This window comes from Artemia franciscana, chromosome 3 (assembly GCF_032884065.1).
Source record: "Artemia franciscana chromosome 3, ASM3288406v1, whole genome shotgun sequence".
Lineage (NCBI taxonomy): Eukaryota > Metazoa > Arthropoda > Branchiopoda > Anostraca > Artemiidae > Artemia > Artemia franciscana.
The window spans coordinates 14,731,173-14,748,997 of NC_088865.1; the positions used below are offsets into that span (position 1 = coordinate 14,731,173).

The window sequence follows — 17,825 nt, forward strand, 5'->3', positions numbered from 1 at the left end:
TTCAATTCTTTTGATTTTATACTTTAATAGTCCTATTAAGGTACTCAATTGACTAAAATTGCAGCAATTGAAATTTTTGAAGCTTGTCCCCCCCCCCAATTTAAGAGGCCTAAAACTGTTATTGGTTGGTGCTTTGAATATGTATGACAAGAAAATACATAAATATGGAAACGAACGTTGGAAAATTAATATAAATTAATTGAAAAACAACAAACTTTCCATTTAAAATGCAGATAAAAGAAATACGCATAAATCTCAAAATGAACCACAGGCCATGATTTCCTGCACTGCTGCCTTCAAAACTGATATTTAAATGTAATAAATACAAATTGCAATCTACGCAAAAGCCTTCCCTAGATAGCATGGTATGAAGGGCCCCCCCTTCATATACAATTTTTTGCATATTCTTCTTGGGAGGGAATGCAGGCCAAATAAATCTACTGCAGTGAGATTTTGGGCCTCCCCTCCCCCCCCCTCACAGAGCATCTTACATTCCTTATATGACTCACCCACCTTTTATACATTCTCGTATTTAAGTTTCAATGCAGTTCATCTCCAAATAATCCTGCATATAAGCCTGAGAAAGCGGATAAGATGTTACTAGTGAATCAATAGGAGGATTCACATAGTAATATTCATATACTATGTAATATAGTAATATTCATAGTAATAGGATTACATTCATGGAAGGGGGGTTGGTTTCCCTATAATTACTTTCAATTATTAAAAAGGGCACTAGCCCTATGTAATAATTCCACACTGTTTACCTTGGGCAGTATGATATCCCCTTGGGTAGTGTGGTTGACAGCTGAGCGGTGAAGCATGTTTGGAGACTATGGGTTCGCTTCTGTGGTAGAGAATCAGAATCTAAATCCAGGGGCTGAATATTAGATAACAAAAGGATTAAGTATTTCTCTATAGGTACTTATTCTACTTACAAACTTCCACCTTCAATATAGCACTCCAGCAGGTAAGTTTTCTATCTAAGGACAGTACAATTAAAACAGTCAATGCGATAGCCTCCAAACTAAGCGAAGCTCTGACATGCATGGGAAGAAATTTTACGTGTTTTTTTTTTCTAAGACTGGTTTGCCCGTCTCGAGCTTTGTTCGTTGGGAGTCTGAAAGTAGCTGGTTGTCAGGTTGGCTTAGTTTAGTTCCTCAGAAGAAGAATACTTGCTACGTATTCTCTAAGACTTGATAAGGAGACAAAAGAACGATTTGAAACCTAGCGTTATCAGCTCAATACTAATAATAATGCGTTTGTATCGACTTAGATCATTAGAATGTTATAATTTCTTTGGATCTATCTGTGAATGGTTTTATTTTCTGTGGAAGCGGTTCAGAAGCTGAAGATTACCGTATCTTAGAGTTAAAAAAAACTTGATTGCCCCCTACCTGTCCATGCTTCCAGAATTTTTCCCTAAAATTTAGGACTAATGGCCCAAACAGTTTAAGAAATGACTCACAAATGAAGTAACGAGTAGTAGCTGAAGTAGTGAGTCAAAACTTCAAGGAAAAACCACTCCAGAAACAATATTTAGGGGAGAGCCAGTGGTGGTTCTAGGCCTGGGCTAGAGACGGAAGCTGCCCTCCTTCAAACAGTTTTTCAGACATTCGGTTTTGTTGATTTTATATTTTTACAGGTGTAACTCTCTCCCCCAGATTATGAGGCCTAAAACTGTTACTGGGATGTGCCTAGGGGAACGCCATCTTTGATGTTGAAGAGTCATGAAATATATAGAAAATGGAAGTACAGTTATGATTTAACAATAAATTTGCTTTTAATCTTCCTTTCTCGAAATATTGATAAATTATGTGTTTTTTTTAAGAATTTCTTGTATATGTTAAGCTGTGTTTCTATACTTAATTAAATAATTAGAACCCAAGACAACTTTTATGAGGAATGTTTATTTAGGCATATTCTTTGATCAATAATTCAAGTTAGTAATAAATCTTACATTGAATTGCAACTTGGAGCAATTGAAGGATTTTGCCCTTTCCCTTTTTATTTACCCTTCTTTGCCCTTTTTATTTATTTATTGTTTTGTTTTTTATTTACGTTTAATTACTTTTGCAACTCAAATTATGTCTCAAATGTACTCAAATTTGCAACTGTGTGGCAATGAATGTCTAATTTAAGGGGCGTACCTAATGTTTGGATATGATGACAATAATTTTCTACAGCCAGTTATGTGTGAGCAGTATATTGGTAAATATTTAGATTTCAGAGAGACCGCTCTCATCTTATTAAGATTTCTAATAACTGCAATGAAAGGTTGGTACCGTTCTTTTTTGTTTCATACTTTTCTTACCTTTTCTTTATTTACGATTTTTTCTCTTTCATTTCCTTTTTTTGAATTATCTCGTTTTCCTTTTATTTTTATTACAAAGTGAACGGCTTTGGCTGAGACAGATTGAAAACTCTGTTAGTAAACTTTTGCAATTTTTGGCAGAAGCGGGCGCCAACTTAAGAAAGGAAGAACAAAATGTATAAGAGCAATCGTCAAAATTCAGCTAAATACGCATGGTATCAGAAAGTAGAAGATAGCTCTAGGAACAAACATATTTTTATTTTTAAGTTTTTACAGATGAAAGTGTTGTCAAATTCTTTGAGTAATTTTCTGATTTTCGAAGTGTAAAATCACCTTTAATCCCTAGTGATAAATAGATGAAACCCGAAAGCAACAGAAATTATAATAGATAGCCGAATGAAACTCGAAACGATTTAAAATTAGATGGAGTAAGGCTGACATCCACCATGTCTTCTTAAAACCAGAAGATAATTTGCGCTTTACTAAAAATAAAACAAAGAACCGTGTATTGTCATTTAATATTCATATTCTGATATTTATCCGCACTTCAGATGAAGACGCACGTCAGATGAAGACTGAAGAGATGTCACACGCACGTCAGATGAAGACTGAACTCAAGTTTAAGCTGTGTAAAATTCGAGAACAAATTGATTTCTTCGTTACATAAAAAAACAACCTATATATTAGCAGAAGATGAGGGAAGGGCTATGTCGTCCCCCCTGTCCCTTATTTGCAAATGTAAAATAATGTATTCATAATTTTATTATTATAATTTATTATTTTATTTAATAAAAAAATATTTAAAATTATATAATCCCGATTATATATTTCCCATCTATTATGTCACTTGTTTTGTCTTATCGTACGCTAAGCTGAAAGAAACTAATGAAAAAACCGGTTTGTTTTCGCGTTTTACGAAGCGTAAACTTGATTGAGTGACGGATAATAAACAAATACCAAAATCTTTTCCTCGAAAGAAAAAAAAAACAACTGAAATAAAATTCTCAAATTTGGAAAACTGTTTTCCATGGGGGTGTATTTTCTGTGGGGAGGTATTATTTTACTTGGATAAATTTTCATTGGGGGTATTTCCCAGGGGGAAGTAAATCCCAGCCTTCAGGGAGCAGGCAACCCTTACTCATAATACCTCATGTTTTCCGTGTAATTTTTAAGTTCCTAAAATTCCCCCCTTTCAAATATTTGACAACTCTTTGACAGAACTCAGCGTGTGCGCTTTGTCATAGCTATGAAGTTGTTTATGCACATAAAAGTAATTCTAAAGTATGATTAAGAACCACGTGAAAAATTAAATCGGCATAAAAGATGCCGAACCAAGAATCGCAAATAAAACGTCGGACTGACGAACTTAGTTAACTTGAAAAGTGAAACAAACGCGGCTTTGGTGTACTGTTACAATTTAATCACTTAGCAGCAATTCATATTTAAGAAAAATGTCTGGGTGGGGGCAGAAATTATCTTTTTAAATCATATTATGTAAGTTGAATGTTTGTACTTTCTTGTATTTTAGAGTCTAGTATTTCTAGTTTATTGAGTAAATTCTAGTTTATTGACTTCAGGTTATCTTGGAAATCGGTTAGGTTAGGGAAATGAAACTTTCAGGAATAGTGCTAAAGTATATCCTAGGAAGGTATTTTGAAGTAGCCGACCTACCTTCACTCCTCCCTCTAGAGGTTCCTGACCCTTGATGACCTTTAAAAATATGTGTGTCATAAAGTGAAACCTTGTAAAATAGATCTTCTGCTTGAATGAAGGGTAACTTTATAGCAAACAGTATAACTGGCTTTCATATGAAGTGAGAATACCACCTGATGCTTTTTTTATGCTCTTGATGAATATTATAATTGCTTCAATCAGAAATCCAGATCTAAGCACATTTTAACCTAAACTAACCTTGTTATAAATAATTTTAGCACTGAGAAAATGTAGCATTATTTTTTTTATGGAAAAGATTGTGCTGATAAAAAGTAGTAATAATCTACAGAAAATGATCAATAAGTCATGCTCTAATTGAAAATTAGTCATTTTCAAGAGCTCAAAAAGTGCTTAAATCTGAATTTCTTGTAGAAGCAATTAGGCCTATTACTTTTTTAAAGAGCATAATAAAAGGCATTGAGTGGTCTATTCACTTTATATGGAAGTCAGCTATACTGTTGGCTATAAATTTACTGAATGAAGCACAACAAAATTGTTTTCAGCCTCACAACTTTGCTCAGACCCAATTTTTAAGGTTTTAAAGATGTGCAAATATATTTCCTAAATTTTGAAGGAAAAAACTTTGATTTGACTCAGAATTCTACTCAAATAACAGGAATTGCATTTTTGAGAACTACAGGCAGAGAAAAACCTACTGGTAACTGAAAGTTAAGATAAAATGTTATTTTCTCAAAATTTCAATTGGTATAGAATAGAAAGAAGGAGTAGAGGTGGGTACTTCAAAATACCTTCCTGGGATATACTTTAGACTGTAGACCCATCCTTGAAAATTTAATTTTCCTAACCAAACTCCATTCCAAGTTAGCCTAAATTCAATAAGCTAGAATTTTATCAAAATGAACATTAGGGTAAGACAACCAATACTGGGTCACTTGTATCACTCTGCCTATTCTGGGACAGAATCTTTGATTGGATTGCAACATGTCTAATACTGGGATAAAAGACTTTAATCTTGGACACCCAAACCAAGTATTGGACAGACCCAATCTGTCAAAATGGTAACACTTATAATATGCTAAGAGTTAAAATAAAAAATTAAGGTAAGATTTAAAAATTTTGATTATTTGTTAACATGGTTTTAGTGTTATTTTTATCTTCATTTAATTTATTTTAACTTATTCTAGCTTAACAAATTTACAAATTGACTTATATTTGATAGAGATTTTTTTTCAAGACATTTGGTGATTTATATAGTAAAATTATAATAATTGTAAAAATTAGTCTTTTGCTTGTTAATTCCTCTTCTTACAGATGCAATGATATTTATATCCCTTATTAATTGCTATTGAAATAAATATAAAATCCAGGTGGCATCAAGTGAAAAATTTTCTTGAAAAGAAGCAGTTGGTCAAGTAAGTTTGGGAATCATAGATCTAGACCTAAGTAAATAGCAACAAAGATCACACTGATTTACCATCACAAACAGCTAAAACAAGAAGAACAATAGGGAATTTCTCAAGACTGATGGAAACAAGAAGAATGAATATTTTTGCCCTATGTCCAAAGGATGTATCATGTCTCAGGAATGCTTAAATATATAAGAAGAAAAAACTTACAGGATAATGTTTTTGTCTAAACTAAAAAAGTAAAATCTATTGTTGGTCAACTGCTCCCCCATAAGCAAGATGCAAATAGCAACTAAGACCACACTGCCTTTCCATCACAAACACCTGAAACAAGAAAAACAATTGGGAATTTCTCAAGACAATGGGAAACAAATTAGAATGAATATTTCAGCCCCATGTCCAAGGGCCATCCTCAGCAATACAGAAATATATAAGAAGAAAAAACTTAAATAGGATTAGCATGTGAATATCCTTATTGTTCTTCTTGTTCTAGGTCTTTGTGATAGAAAGGTAGTGTGGTCTTCATTGTAATATACGTCTTGCTTATGTAGAGCAGTTGACCAATGATCTATTTTACTTTATTAGTTTAGGGAAAAACATGCTAATCCTATTGTGTTTTTTCTTGATACAGTCCTATATTTTTGTATTGCTGAGGATAACCCTTGGACATAGGGCCAAAATATTTGTTCTAATTTGTTCTCTGCTATCTTGAGAAATTCTGTATTATTCTTCATGTTTTAGGTATTTGCCTAGAGCTAAGCATAAAGCAGGTTATTCATAGTTGCAGTAGAATGATGTTGTAAAGAAAGATTTAAGGGAAATTAGAACTTTCTGGGAGGGTGTAAAGCAGAAGGATTTGAATAGATACAGATGGAGGAGGATTGTGTATTATTGGTTGCCTCAGGGGGCTTGGTCCTGCAGAGGGTTATTAGTAGTAGTATTGAATTTTACTACAATTGCTACTTAAACTTTTGTGCCTTGTTGGCTCCACCTCTGGTTCTGTGTACCTCATTGTCTGGAGTTTGATTATTCATGGCATTTGCGCTTTCAATGGCTGAAGAGTTATTGGCTGAGATCATGTCTAAAATAGGACAACAAAAATATTCCTGTGATTAAAAATTAAGTAATTCATGATAGTTTCTGGCTTAGGAAATTATTCAACTCTTTTTCTACTCACACAGTGAAAATACTGTTCAAAATCTATATTGTTTTTAATTTCAAAACCGGAAACCTAAATCATTTCCATAATTGACCAATCATAAAAATGCATTTGGAAGTTTAAAGAAGCTCAATTGAATAAACTAATGACAGGACTACCCAGTTGCACTGCACTCCTGGATAATTTAGTTATTACTAAAAATTTGACTTTATTATGGCTTGACCATAATCATAAAGAAACAAGGGCTAAGAGCTCAAATGTCACTTGTAACAGGTTGGAAGAGTCAAGAGCTCATATGATATGAACTCTGGCAAAATTCTAAGAATCTATAGATTCTTTAAAAGGAAAATCAGAAGTTTAATGAGGTTCAGGATTTAAAATAAGTGTTCTGAGCCACAAGGTCCTTCTAAATATCAAAAAGCATTAAGATTTGATCAAACACTTGTGTAAGTTAAAAATACCTCAATTTTTCTAATTTTCCTCTCCCCAGATGGTTGAATTGGGGAAAACGACTTTATCAAGTCAATTTGTGCAGCTTCCTGACATGCTGATCAATTTTCATCATCCTAGCATATCCAAAAGCACCAAAGCACTGAACCCCACCCCCTAACTCCCCCAAAGAGAGCAGAACTGCAAACATTTACTCTGCAAATCCTACAACCTTTACAGCAAAACTAGAAACTATAACTATGCAATCTTCATATATATATATATATATATATATATATATATATATATATATATATATATATATACACACACACAGACACAGAAGGGTTTACAGACATCTCGGAAAGGGTTTAGGTTAGAAAACTGAAACTTTCAAGGATGGATCTACAGGCTAAATTATGTCCCGGGAAGGTATTTTAAAGTACCCAACATTCACTCTTTCTCCCTCTAGAGGGCCCTGAAATTTGCCTACATGACAGGTTTTATACCTATTGAAATTATGACAAAACAATATTTTACCTTAATTTTCAGTTAGACTACTAGTGGCTTTTTCTCTGCTTTTAGTTCTGAAAATGCAATTCCTGTTATTTGAGTAAAATTTTGAGCCATATCAATGTTTTTTTTCAAAATTTAGGAAATGTATTTCCATAACTTTAAAACCTTATAAAATGGGAGTGAGCAAAGTTATGAAGCTGAAAACAATTTTGTTGTACTTCAATTAAGCAGAAGATCTATTTTGCAAGGTTTCACTTTTATAACACACATATTTGTAAAGTTCATCAAAGGTCAGGGCCCTTTAGAGGGAGAAAGAGTGGACGTAGGTAGTTCAAAATACCTTCCTGGGATATACTTTAGCCTGTAGACCCACCCCTGAAAGTTTCATTCTCGTAACCTAAACCCTTTCCGAGATAGCAAGAAGTCAATTAACTCGAATTTTACCGTTATCATTGTTGTATAAGGTATTCATAAAAATTCCAAGTAAAATATTATTTTGAGTTGAAGTCATTCAATTGAAAAAAAATATCAGTTCAGAGTTCAAAGTGTCAACATCTAAATTGGATATTGCATGGACATTATTAATTCAGTAAGTTTTATGCAAAGAAACTCAAAATTTCGCAATAGGGATTATAGTGACGCATAATCCCTACTATACTTATTGACCTACATAAAGGATTCTATTGCATTATAAGCTTAATGAAGCGCTAAAGGCGATTTTATTTTTTTTTTGGCCTTGCTTATTTAAGCCCAGACCTAAGGAGTGAGAAATGTCAATATTTATTTGTCCTGGTTGTGGTCGATCTTGTGGCAAGGGGATTACCCTGCAATGCACAAAATGTCTCGAGATGTTTCACTCACAGTGTGCAGGCATTTCCCCAATTGAGCGTAAAGAAAAACCGAATTGGATTTGCTTAATCTGTTCAAATAACGATGAAGTACATGAATCTTGCATCTCTAACAATAATCCCTGTATATCCCCGATAATCAGCAGTCAAAAATCCATTCCCGCTAATACTAATTCTGTAGCTGAAAATTCATGCAGTCGAAGTGTGGACCTGTCAATCCAGTCTATTTCAAGACCAAATAAACATTCCATTGAGATAATTGCAAGTGACAATATATCTGACGTCACAAGCCAGCCAGTCAATGCATGCGATTTTGATAAGACTTTTGTGTCAGAGACAGGAATTTCGCATGTCGTAGTAAATTCGATATTATTCTTCGCTCTTGATTCGTTGAAAGCAGGAATAAGTGTTGATGAAATATCTAACGCAATGGCAGGATTCTATGTTTAGAGGAGTTGAATGTAGCAAAAACGCTGATCGCATGTCTGTGTCGTAAAGCTGGTAGATTGCAAGAAAGGAGAGGAAAAACAGCTGAAAAGACTACTGCCTCGGACATAATGCGTGTTATCATAGAACTTGATTCGAAACAGTTCATATGGCCTGTAATCGTCCCACGGAGCTTTAATGAATGTCCAGTATTAAAGCCTGACATCAGCGTCCGGCTTGATAAACTTGTTTATGACTATTCCCGAAAGCTTGAAAAAACACTTTCTTCTATTGAGCGTATCGAATCTAATTTAGAGAAAAAAATAACGCCTGGCAATGATCTTGATCTCAATCCCCCCACTGTGCCCCACCATGAATGGCCGCCTCTCCCACTAAAGACTGTCCCATTAGAGACCATAGTGATAAAAAACCCACCCACTCTCCTACTGAAGGATCCTGTCTGCCGCAAGAAAGAATTTGATAAGACAGGGTGTGCAAATATTCGTTATGTTAAAGCAACTAAGGATAGTGTTATGGTATCGGTACCATGTCAAGATGCATCGAAGCTCAGTTGTGATCTAAAGGTTAATTTTCCTGAAAGTATAATAACTTCCAAGCCTCGGCGATTTTTTGGAATTATCAGGAGTGTGGACATTGATTTTGATGTTAGTGCCTACGCATTGGACTTTCCGGGTATAATCGAGTTTAATCGGCTAGGAAAATCGCAAACTGTAAGAGTTATTTTTCAAACAGAAGAATGCCTGCATTTTTACATCAAACATGGCATCAAATTCGGTTATGAGATTTTCCGAGTGGAACGTGATCGTATTCAGCCTAGGCGTTGTTTTAAATGTCAAAGTTTTAACCATGTTCAAAACCAGTGTAAATCTGAATGTTTCAAATGTGCCCGATGTAGCGGTAATCACATTTCGACTAAAGACTCCCCATGTCAAGCGCCAGTTAAATGCGCCAGTTGTGGCTCGAATGATCATCCAGTTTACAGCTTTAGGTGTCCGATTTTAAAGAAATTTTGTAAATGAATGTATTACTTTGTATTACGTCCTTTAATTCAAATGGTGTGTTAGGGAAATTACCTGTACTTTATAGTTTTTTGAATGAAAAATCATCGTTATTATGTCTTCAGGAACACCACCACCTTGATCATTCGTTGAATCTGCTTTCTAGTCTGTCTACTGAGCATGACATTTTTGCTGTTCCCGCTACACCGACTGGTGGACGTCCCTCCGGTGGTTTAGCTACTATTATACCCAAGTCTCTTAATGCAGCTATTCTAGCAATTGATACAAATTTTTTAGCACATAAATTGAATTAACACTTGTTTTATTTATTGACGAGAAATGGGCTTTGATTTGCTTTAGGTCACAGATGAGGGTTTAAATTGAGCCCAATCCCCTCTGACTTCAAATTTCTTTGAATTTATGACGTATGATAAAATTATGTAGAATTTTCTTTTACAATTGTCCTATTTTTTGCCAGGAAAAAAAAATCTTTCATGGCTTCTAATTTTTTTAAATGATACACCCTCAGCAAGCACACTCTTTTATCAGAAGTGAGAAAAAAAAAAAAAAACGCCAAGCATTTCCCCTTCCATTTTGTTCTGCTTCAATCTTGGCATGGGCGTTAAAATAAACGATTGTTTGTTTCGTCCTTTATTTACTGTAGTGGAGTTAGTTTTATTAAACGTCTCTGTGAGTTACCAATGATATTTGCAGCAGTTTTATAGTAAATCATGGTTGCAGCAGTAGATGCAATCAAGCAAGAAACAAACACGTACCACAGTAATAAAAATAATAGCCCAAAACTCCTAAAAATAGAGCCGGATTCTTACACAAAGTAAGTTACTAGAATAGCCTTGTCAGGAAACCTAACCCCTTTTTGAGATAGCCAAAAGTCAATAAACTAGAATTTTACCGAATGTAATATGTTAACGTCTGCACAATAGACCCTGCAATGTAAAATGTTAGAATGCTTCAAACACCACAAAATCTCACTATCAGCCAAGAGTCTAGCTGAACATACCTGCACACAGAGCTCAGAACTCAATGTATATCCTCTTATAATTCAACACGTAGTATCAAAAGATTTACTGCGAGAAATCTGAGCAGATTCAAGATAAATAAGAAAAAACCAATTCAGTAGCTCAGTTCATCTCACAGTGTGAGTCAAAAGGAAAAGGGCTGAATAGTATCGAGTGAAAAACCCGCGTATGCAGAAAAAGAACAAGAAGATGATGAAGAGAAAATCAGGAAGAAACAACGCTCTATTACAGTGCGCTCTATTTTGTAATTCAAAGAGAAATTTAAGATGGCAGGAATACAGTATGCTTTTTTAATAGGCTAATTTATTTAAAGAAAAAACAATACAGCAATAGTTAAACTTTACATGTGATTTAAAAATATTTTGTAAACAGGACATTAAATCTGTGTAAAGAATAATAACGAATTTAACTAAGAAATTTTCTGGTTAAAAAAAAACAATAAATATCCTTAAAATACTATTTTTGAGATCAAAACGTAGATAAATTATGATGCAAAAAAAAAATCGATTTTGACATAGATTCTTAAAAAAAGACTGTTGTCTGAAACCTTAGGGCTTATATCCAGAAATAATTTACGTTTAGAAAAACTAAAGTAAAATAATTTACTTTTCTTTGAAAAACTTGTTTTTATGGAAAAAGTTTTTTTAATTAATTTTTGTTCGTTTTTTGTTGACATAATTCCCGTATTACTACATCAAAGTGCAGGTCTAAATGCAAAGATTGGCACTAGGCTTGCAATCTATGATCAACATAATTAGCAATACCAAAAATAATGAATAATATTAAATCACTAAATGCTAATGTAGGCTATAAATAATTTCTCAAAAGTTATTGCTTAATCTGGATTTACACTTTAATTGTCTTCTGACAAAAAAAAAAAAAAAACAGCACAAAATTCCAAATTTTTAAATAGAAACTTGAAATCCCTACACTAGGGTTATCTGACACACTGAATCCAGTGATGTAATTTCCATGAAGGGCAATTTATTTCTGGGGAATATACCCCCTTCCTTTTTCAAAAATAAGGCAAATTTATCAGGATTGTAAATATTGATACATAAAATTATTATAATTTTTTTTTATATATTTGGAATTAGCATAAAAAAAATCTTTCAATGTAGTAATTATTATAGAATTGTACATTTCACACACACAAAAACACTTAAATGAAAACTGGAGCCTGCCCCGTATGAAACTAACACCATCTATTTTTCAGGAATCACAGGAAGACTCACCGATGTCAATTGTTAAAAGTACATCTCCTATGAGCATTGGTTCATTTTCTGGAAATGAAGTGGTAAGGGTATTACTTTCCCAAGCTTGCCAGTTTTGTGTATTTCTTGTTTGTTTGTTGTTGTTTTTTTCCTTGCCTGTAGTGCTGTTGTAAAGCTAATGTAAAATAAAAACCCAGTCAGTAAAATTGGTAATATAAGGTAAAATAAATTGCTCCCTAGGAAATATCGGGGATAATTACTGTTTTAGAATTGCCCTGTAACTAGAGAACCAGTTAAGATTTTTGTTTTTGATTTTTTCTGCTTTTAATAAACAATTTTAAGATTTTGGTTTTCCTAGACTTAAAAAGGCTATACCTCTCCTCTTTTTTTGAAAACCAATAGGTAGAAATTTTCTTAACGTAAAGTAATTCAAGTTTAAAAAAATATAATTTACTTTGGGGCACATAAATTGAATTAACACTTGTTTTATTTATTGACGAGAAATGGGCTTTGATTTGCTTTAGGTCACAGATAGGGGCTAAATTTAGCCCAATCCCCTCTGACTTCAAATTTCTTTGAATTTATGACGTATGATAAAATTATGTAGAATTTTCTTTTACAATTGTCCTGTTTTTTGCCAGGAAAAAAAAAATCTTTCATGGCTTCTAATTTTTTTAAATGATACACCCTCAGCAAGCACACTCTTTTATCAGAAGTGAGAAAAAAAAAGTAATAAAAATGATAGCCCAAAACTCCTAAGAATATTGCCGGATTCTTACACAAAGTACTTCATTAGAATCGTCTTGTCTAGAAACCTTATGAAGGAAGCTCACGGTTCCGTGGCTTGAACAACAAGGAAAATCTAATGGCTTGACAAGCCAGAAAAGTAGCTGCAGCCATGATATGCCATATTGAAAGCATCTTTTTTTCTGCAGCTAACAGGGCGATTGAACATCACAGAGAGCTGTTTAATGACTTTTTTAAAGGAATTTATTACATATAGTGCTTTGTGTAATTAACAAAAAAAGATATTATAATATAATCAATTGTTATCTAAAAACCGCATTTTCATGTTCAAGACCGTGGTTCAAATGATAACTGATGAATATTCAAAAGATGGCACCAGTTTTCCTCGGGTAATTTTTGCTTATCAAGTCTTTGGGGAATGGAGTCAACAGCTTAGGCTTGACCAGGTTTAAAAGAGCAGCTGAGGTGAGTTCAAGTAAGTCAAAGTACATTTGTTACCACTTCCTGTCAATACCTCTGGTGTAGAAATGTTCGAAGCATATGGTGATTTCAAGAACGCACAACCAGAGAAGTTGTTCTTGCTTGTCTCCTGGATCCCAGATACAAGCACTATTGCCAAAATAAAGAGGCACTCAGTAATACTAAGAGGTGACTACAAGAAAAAACTCATAGTTAAACATTGGAATTAACAAAACTAGACACAGCAAGTTTGATTGACTGCCTGTTTGATAACGTGCTTGCAATTTCTACAAGTGCTGAAGAAGAGTTTGCTGATAATATTGATGTTGATAATATTGAATATTGAACCAAATCAAAGGTATTGATGAAGTATATGAAGATTTTGATTGTTTCCTGCTAGTGTGTTAACGGGTGTTTAAGGATATGTTGCAGGCCAAAGATGTGGTCATTGTAGCCCATGTCTGACCTGAATCCTGCATGGTTGGATCGCGTTGGGCTGTTTTTTACAGCTCTAAACTAGTTTGAAAGTATGAATGCGAACAGCTGGGCAGTAATAGAAATAAGAGATATGCTTTGGTAGTTTTCACAATCCGTTTATTCACCTTTTTAAAAGATAGGGTAATTGTGGAGGTCTTCCACTTATCAGGGATTTAATCATGGTCCCAAGCTTTGGTGATCAAACTATGAAGCTCATCCGCCACCGACTTGGGAAGAGCTTTTTGTAGCTCGACAGAAATACCATCTGTTTTTAGGTTTTTATTGATTTTCAGTACTTCAATCGCCTTGGTTACTACATTCTTGGAGAGTAGGTCTGTACATACACTTTCACACGACTGTTAGTCGGGTTGGTTCTGGGCAGCTGTAGGTGGTTGATTTTGGTTATTAGTACCTCTTGGCCACATTAGCTCTTAGAAATGTACTCGCCATCTTTCGATACGGTCCTCACTGCTTGTGAGTATTTTCCCAGCTTTAGCCTGAAGCAAAGGAATCTTAGTTTGCTTCTTCCTCCCTCTATATTCTCCAAGTATCTGATAGGGTTTTTGAGCATCATTCCATGATGCAGGTCTTTTAATATCGACAGCAACGTTGGACCAATAGGTTTTGTTAGTTCTTGCTGATTTGTAACATTCTTGTTGCAGCACTTTTGTATGGGGGGGGGGTCATGTCTTTTGTTGGTTCCTCCTTTTGTCTTGGTAGAAAATTTGAGTGTTTTCTGAGATCTGTTTCTTAGTTTTTTACTTAGCTGTTTGAAATGGATACAGTGCTAGTGAAAGAAACGTCAGTCAGTGTTGTATATAAATGACTGTAGTACCAACTTCATGGGTAACTACTTCGGGGGGAGGGGGAATTAGCCTATTGAAGAGGCTTTTTTGTCAAAAATGTCATCCTTTTATTTTGCTGAATCATCAGGAATGACATATGTACTAGCAGCACTTTCAGGTGAAAAAATATTATCAATCAGTGAATATGACGTATCAGTTATTCTGGATGATACAAGACATACAGGATATAATCCATGAGATATGACATATATGTGATTCTGAAAACTTCGAAGTGTTATTGTCCAGTCTATTCTGATTAGCAGAAACAAAGTTCATTAAGTCAATATTAAAATCAGGGGTGTTTCCCCCTACTTTCTAAAATAAGTCAAATTTTCTCAGGCTCGTAACTTTTGATGAGTAAGACTAAACTTGATGAAACTTGTATATTTAAAATCAGCATTAAAATGCAATTCTTTTGATGTAGCTATTGGTATCAAAATTCCATTTTTAGGGTTTTGGTTACTATTGAGCCGGGTCGCTCCTTACTACAGTTCGTTACCAGGATTACCAGGAACCGTTTGAAAATTACTTTGGCTTCATTGAAAGCTCTAACATGAAAAGGCCGAACAAATTTGCGTTTTTTTTTTGTTTTTTTTTAGAGGTCACGCTCTAATTTTTAAAAGTAGTAATAAAACTACTTTTAGAAGATGTAGAGAATTGTAAAATAGCCTCTCGATTTACCATAAGATTCCAAAATTTTTGGCCGTGAGTTTTTTTTTATTATTATTATTATCATCATTTCCTACTAATAGGATAAGATTGGGCGCGCAGAAACCTTTTTGGAGCCTCAATCCTTTTTTGGTAAATTCTAATAAGGCGGCTAAACAAGCGTATTGGGAATGGCGGGCCCTCGGTAAGCCAAGAGACTCGCATCCAGTTTTTTTGCTAATGAAAAAGAGAAAGGCTGAATTCCAAGCAGAGCTCCGTCGTCATAATAACCTGGTCATAGAAGAAGCTTCTTCAAACATTGATAACGACAAGGACAAGAATCTCCTTCGGAATGTTCTCCGAGGCAATAGGCGGATTAACATGCCTGATACTAATTTCACACCATCGCTAAAAGAGTGGGAAAAATATTTTTCTAAGTTGTCGACTTCGTACGATTCTAACAGTGTTGTGTTGCAATTAGATGAAAGGTTGAAGAATTTTTCAACTGATTACAGGATTTCTGAGGATATGTTACGTGGAGCAATCAAAACGTTAAAGGCGCAGTCGGCTAAGGATCATGATGGCTTATTTGCTAATCACCTCAAACTTGCTCCTTCTTCTTTTCTTGTTACTCTGCTGGCATTTTTCAACCTTTTACTTACTACTGGTTTAGTACCATCGTCATTCTATATTGGCATAGTTACGCCTATTCCTAAGAGCGGGAAAAAAGACTTGTCATCTTGTAGTTCCTGGAGGCCAATTACTAGGGGTTCTATGATTGGGAAAGTGTTTGAGTTGTGTTTGAAGGATCTTCTTGAAATTCTTGACACTGGTTCTAATCAAGTTGGTTTCAAGAGAGGTTTGGGATGTGACCATGCCCATGCATCTTTCAGCAAAGTTATTGAAGAAGCGAGAATCTCTGGTCAACCGCTATACGCCCTCTTGATTGATATCAAAGGGGCCTTTGATAACATTTCTCATGCATCCGCTCTGCTCACTTTAATCCATGCTGGATTGCCCCTAGCTGTCATACGAGTCCTTCGCTCTTGGTATTCTGGTTTAAAGATCCGTATCTGTCCGAGTTCGTCTTCATCTCAGTCCAAATTAATTCAAGTGGGTAGAGGAATTAGACAAGGAGGAATTATTTCTCCTTATTTATTCAATTCTTGTTTAGCTACTGCCCTTAATTCTCTTTCCTGCTCGTTTGTTTCATTATCTCGAAATCTGTCTTACATTGCATATGCTGATGACTATATATATATATATATATATATATATATATATATATATATATATATATATATATATATATATATATATATATATATATATATATATATATATATATATATATATATATATATATATATATATATATATATATATATATATATATATATATATATATATATATATATATATATATATATATAAACGCAGACAATATGAGCCTTTTCTTGATATCATGACGTCCAAATGGATCTTAAATTAGAAATATCGTTTTTTTCATTGGACCTTTAACTTTTGCCTTGGCTTATCTTTTGTCTTTGAACGACATATCGCCGAATCTTTGTTTCTTTTAATTGTTCAGGTGGCGGGACAAAAATTTTTGCTTTTGCCTCGGCTTGTCTTTTGTCATTATAGAGGGTATGTCGAAGAACCTTCGTCTCTTTTAATTGTTCAGGTAGTGGGACAAAAACGTATTTTTTTTCCAACGATATACCTAGTCCAAGTTTTTATTTTAAAAGGTATTGTAGGCATTGATGACCTTATCCATGTCGAAATGCAAAACCTAATAATTATCACTATCATTTTCAATTTGTTTGGTTCGTTTTACCTCGGCTTGTCTTTCGTCATCATGAAATACATATCATTTAACCTTTTCGTGTGCGTGTGCCTGTGCATGTGTGTGTGTGTGACATAATTGTCACAATTCTGTGTGACATTCATGCCCTTTTAACTCCAAATAAAAAGCACGTTACAATCATGACTTAATTTAGTTATATATTTTAGGTCGAAGATTTTTTAGAGAATGTCGACTCATACATCATAAAAGAAGAGAGAGTTCATTTTGTGCAATCAGTCCGAATCAGAGCTCAAGTAGTGCTAGAGGTGAGTGAAGTATTTTTTTTACTATTTGTTTTGGTTATAATATTGCAAGAGAAAGCAGAACCAGTGGCGTCGTTGGGGGGGGGGGGGGTGCCCTATTTGCTAAGGTCAATTTTTCCCCCTGATATTTAAGGTGTTTTTATTTCCTACGATATATCAGTTAAAGATTAGATTCTCTTGTTTTAAAACTTTCAAAAGTGGAAATGAATACATCCTCTAAATATGCAAATAGGAGAAATGCTATCATTGAAGAATAAGAATGTAGATATACAGTGAATATAATTACCCTGAATGAAAAAGCAATAATACTTATTGCCTTGTTTAATAATATTCTAATTGTAACTAGATCGGTCAAATTGGTTGCAGTTTGGTCATGGAATTTGGTAGAGGGGAATCTGCTCCAAGAATCATTTAATTGTTTTTAATTTTTATTTCTAGTATTTAATTGAGTATTGAATATAGCTCCATAATCTCTTATTTCTAATTGAAATGCCT

The 17,825-nt window shown here is 34.1% G+C and overlaps 1 protein-coding gene across 16 annotated transcripts in view; it reads left to right on the forward strand.

Moving 5' to 3' along the window:
- LOC136024922 (calsequestrin-2-like) overlaps positions 1–17,825 on the forward strand; it is a 176,417-nt gene that overhangs the window by 40,006 nt on the left and 118,586 nt on the right. For 6 of the 16 annotated variants that reach the window (XR_010616969.1, XR_010616961.1, XR_010616971.1 and 3 more), the window contains exons 1-2: positions 3,681–3,808; positions 12,048–12,128. The exons of 6 other annotated variants lie outside the window; for them this stretch is intronic. Coding sequence is in view for 1 of the 10 variants with exons in the window: in XM_065700502.1 (XP_065556574.1) it covers positions 12,069–12,128 (60 nt within the window). In the remaining 9 variants the exon portion in view is untranslated. Of the gene's footprint in view, positions 1–1,645; positions 1,889–3,680; positions 3,809–12,047; positions 12,129–17,234; positions 17,334–17,825 lie in introns of those variants that run through there. 4 more of the 16 variants (XR_010616959.1, XR_010616960.1, XR_010616958.1 and 1 more) reach the window with 3 other exon arrangements.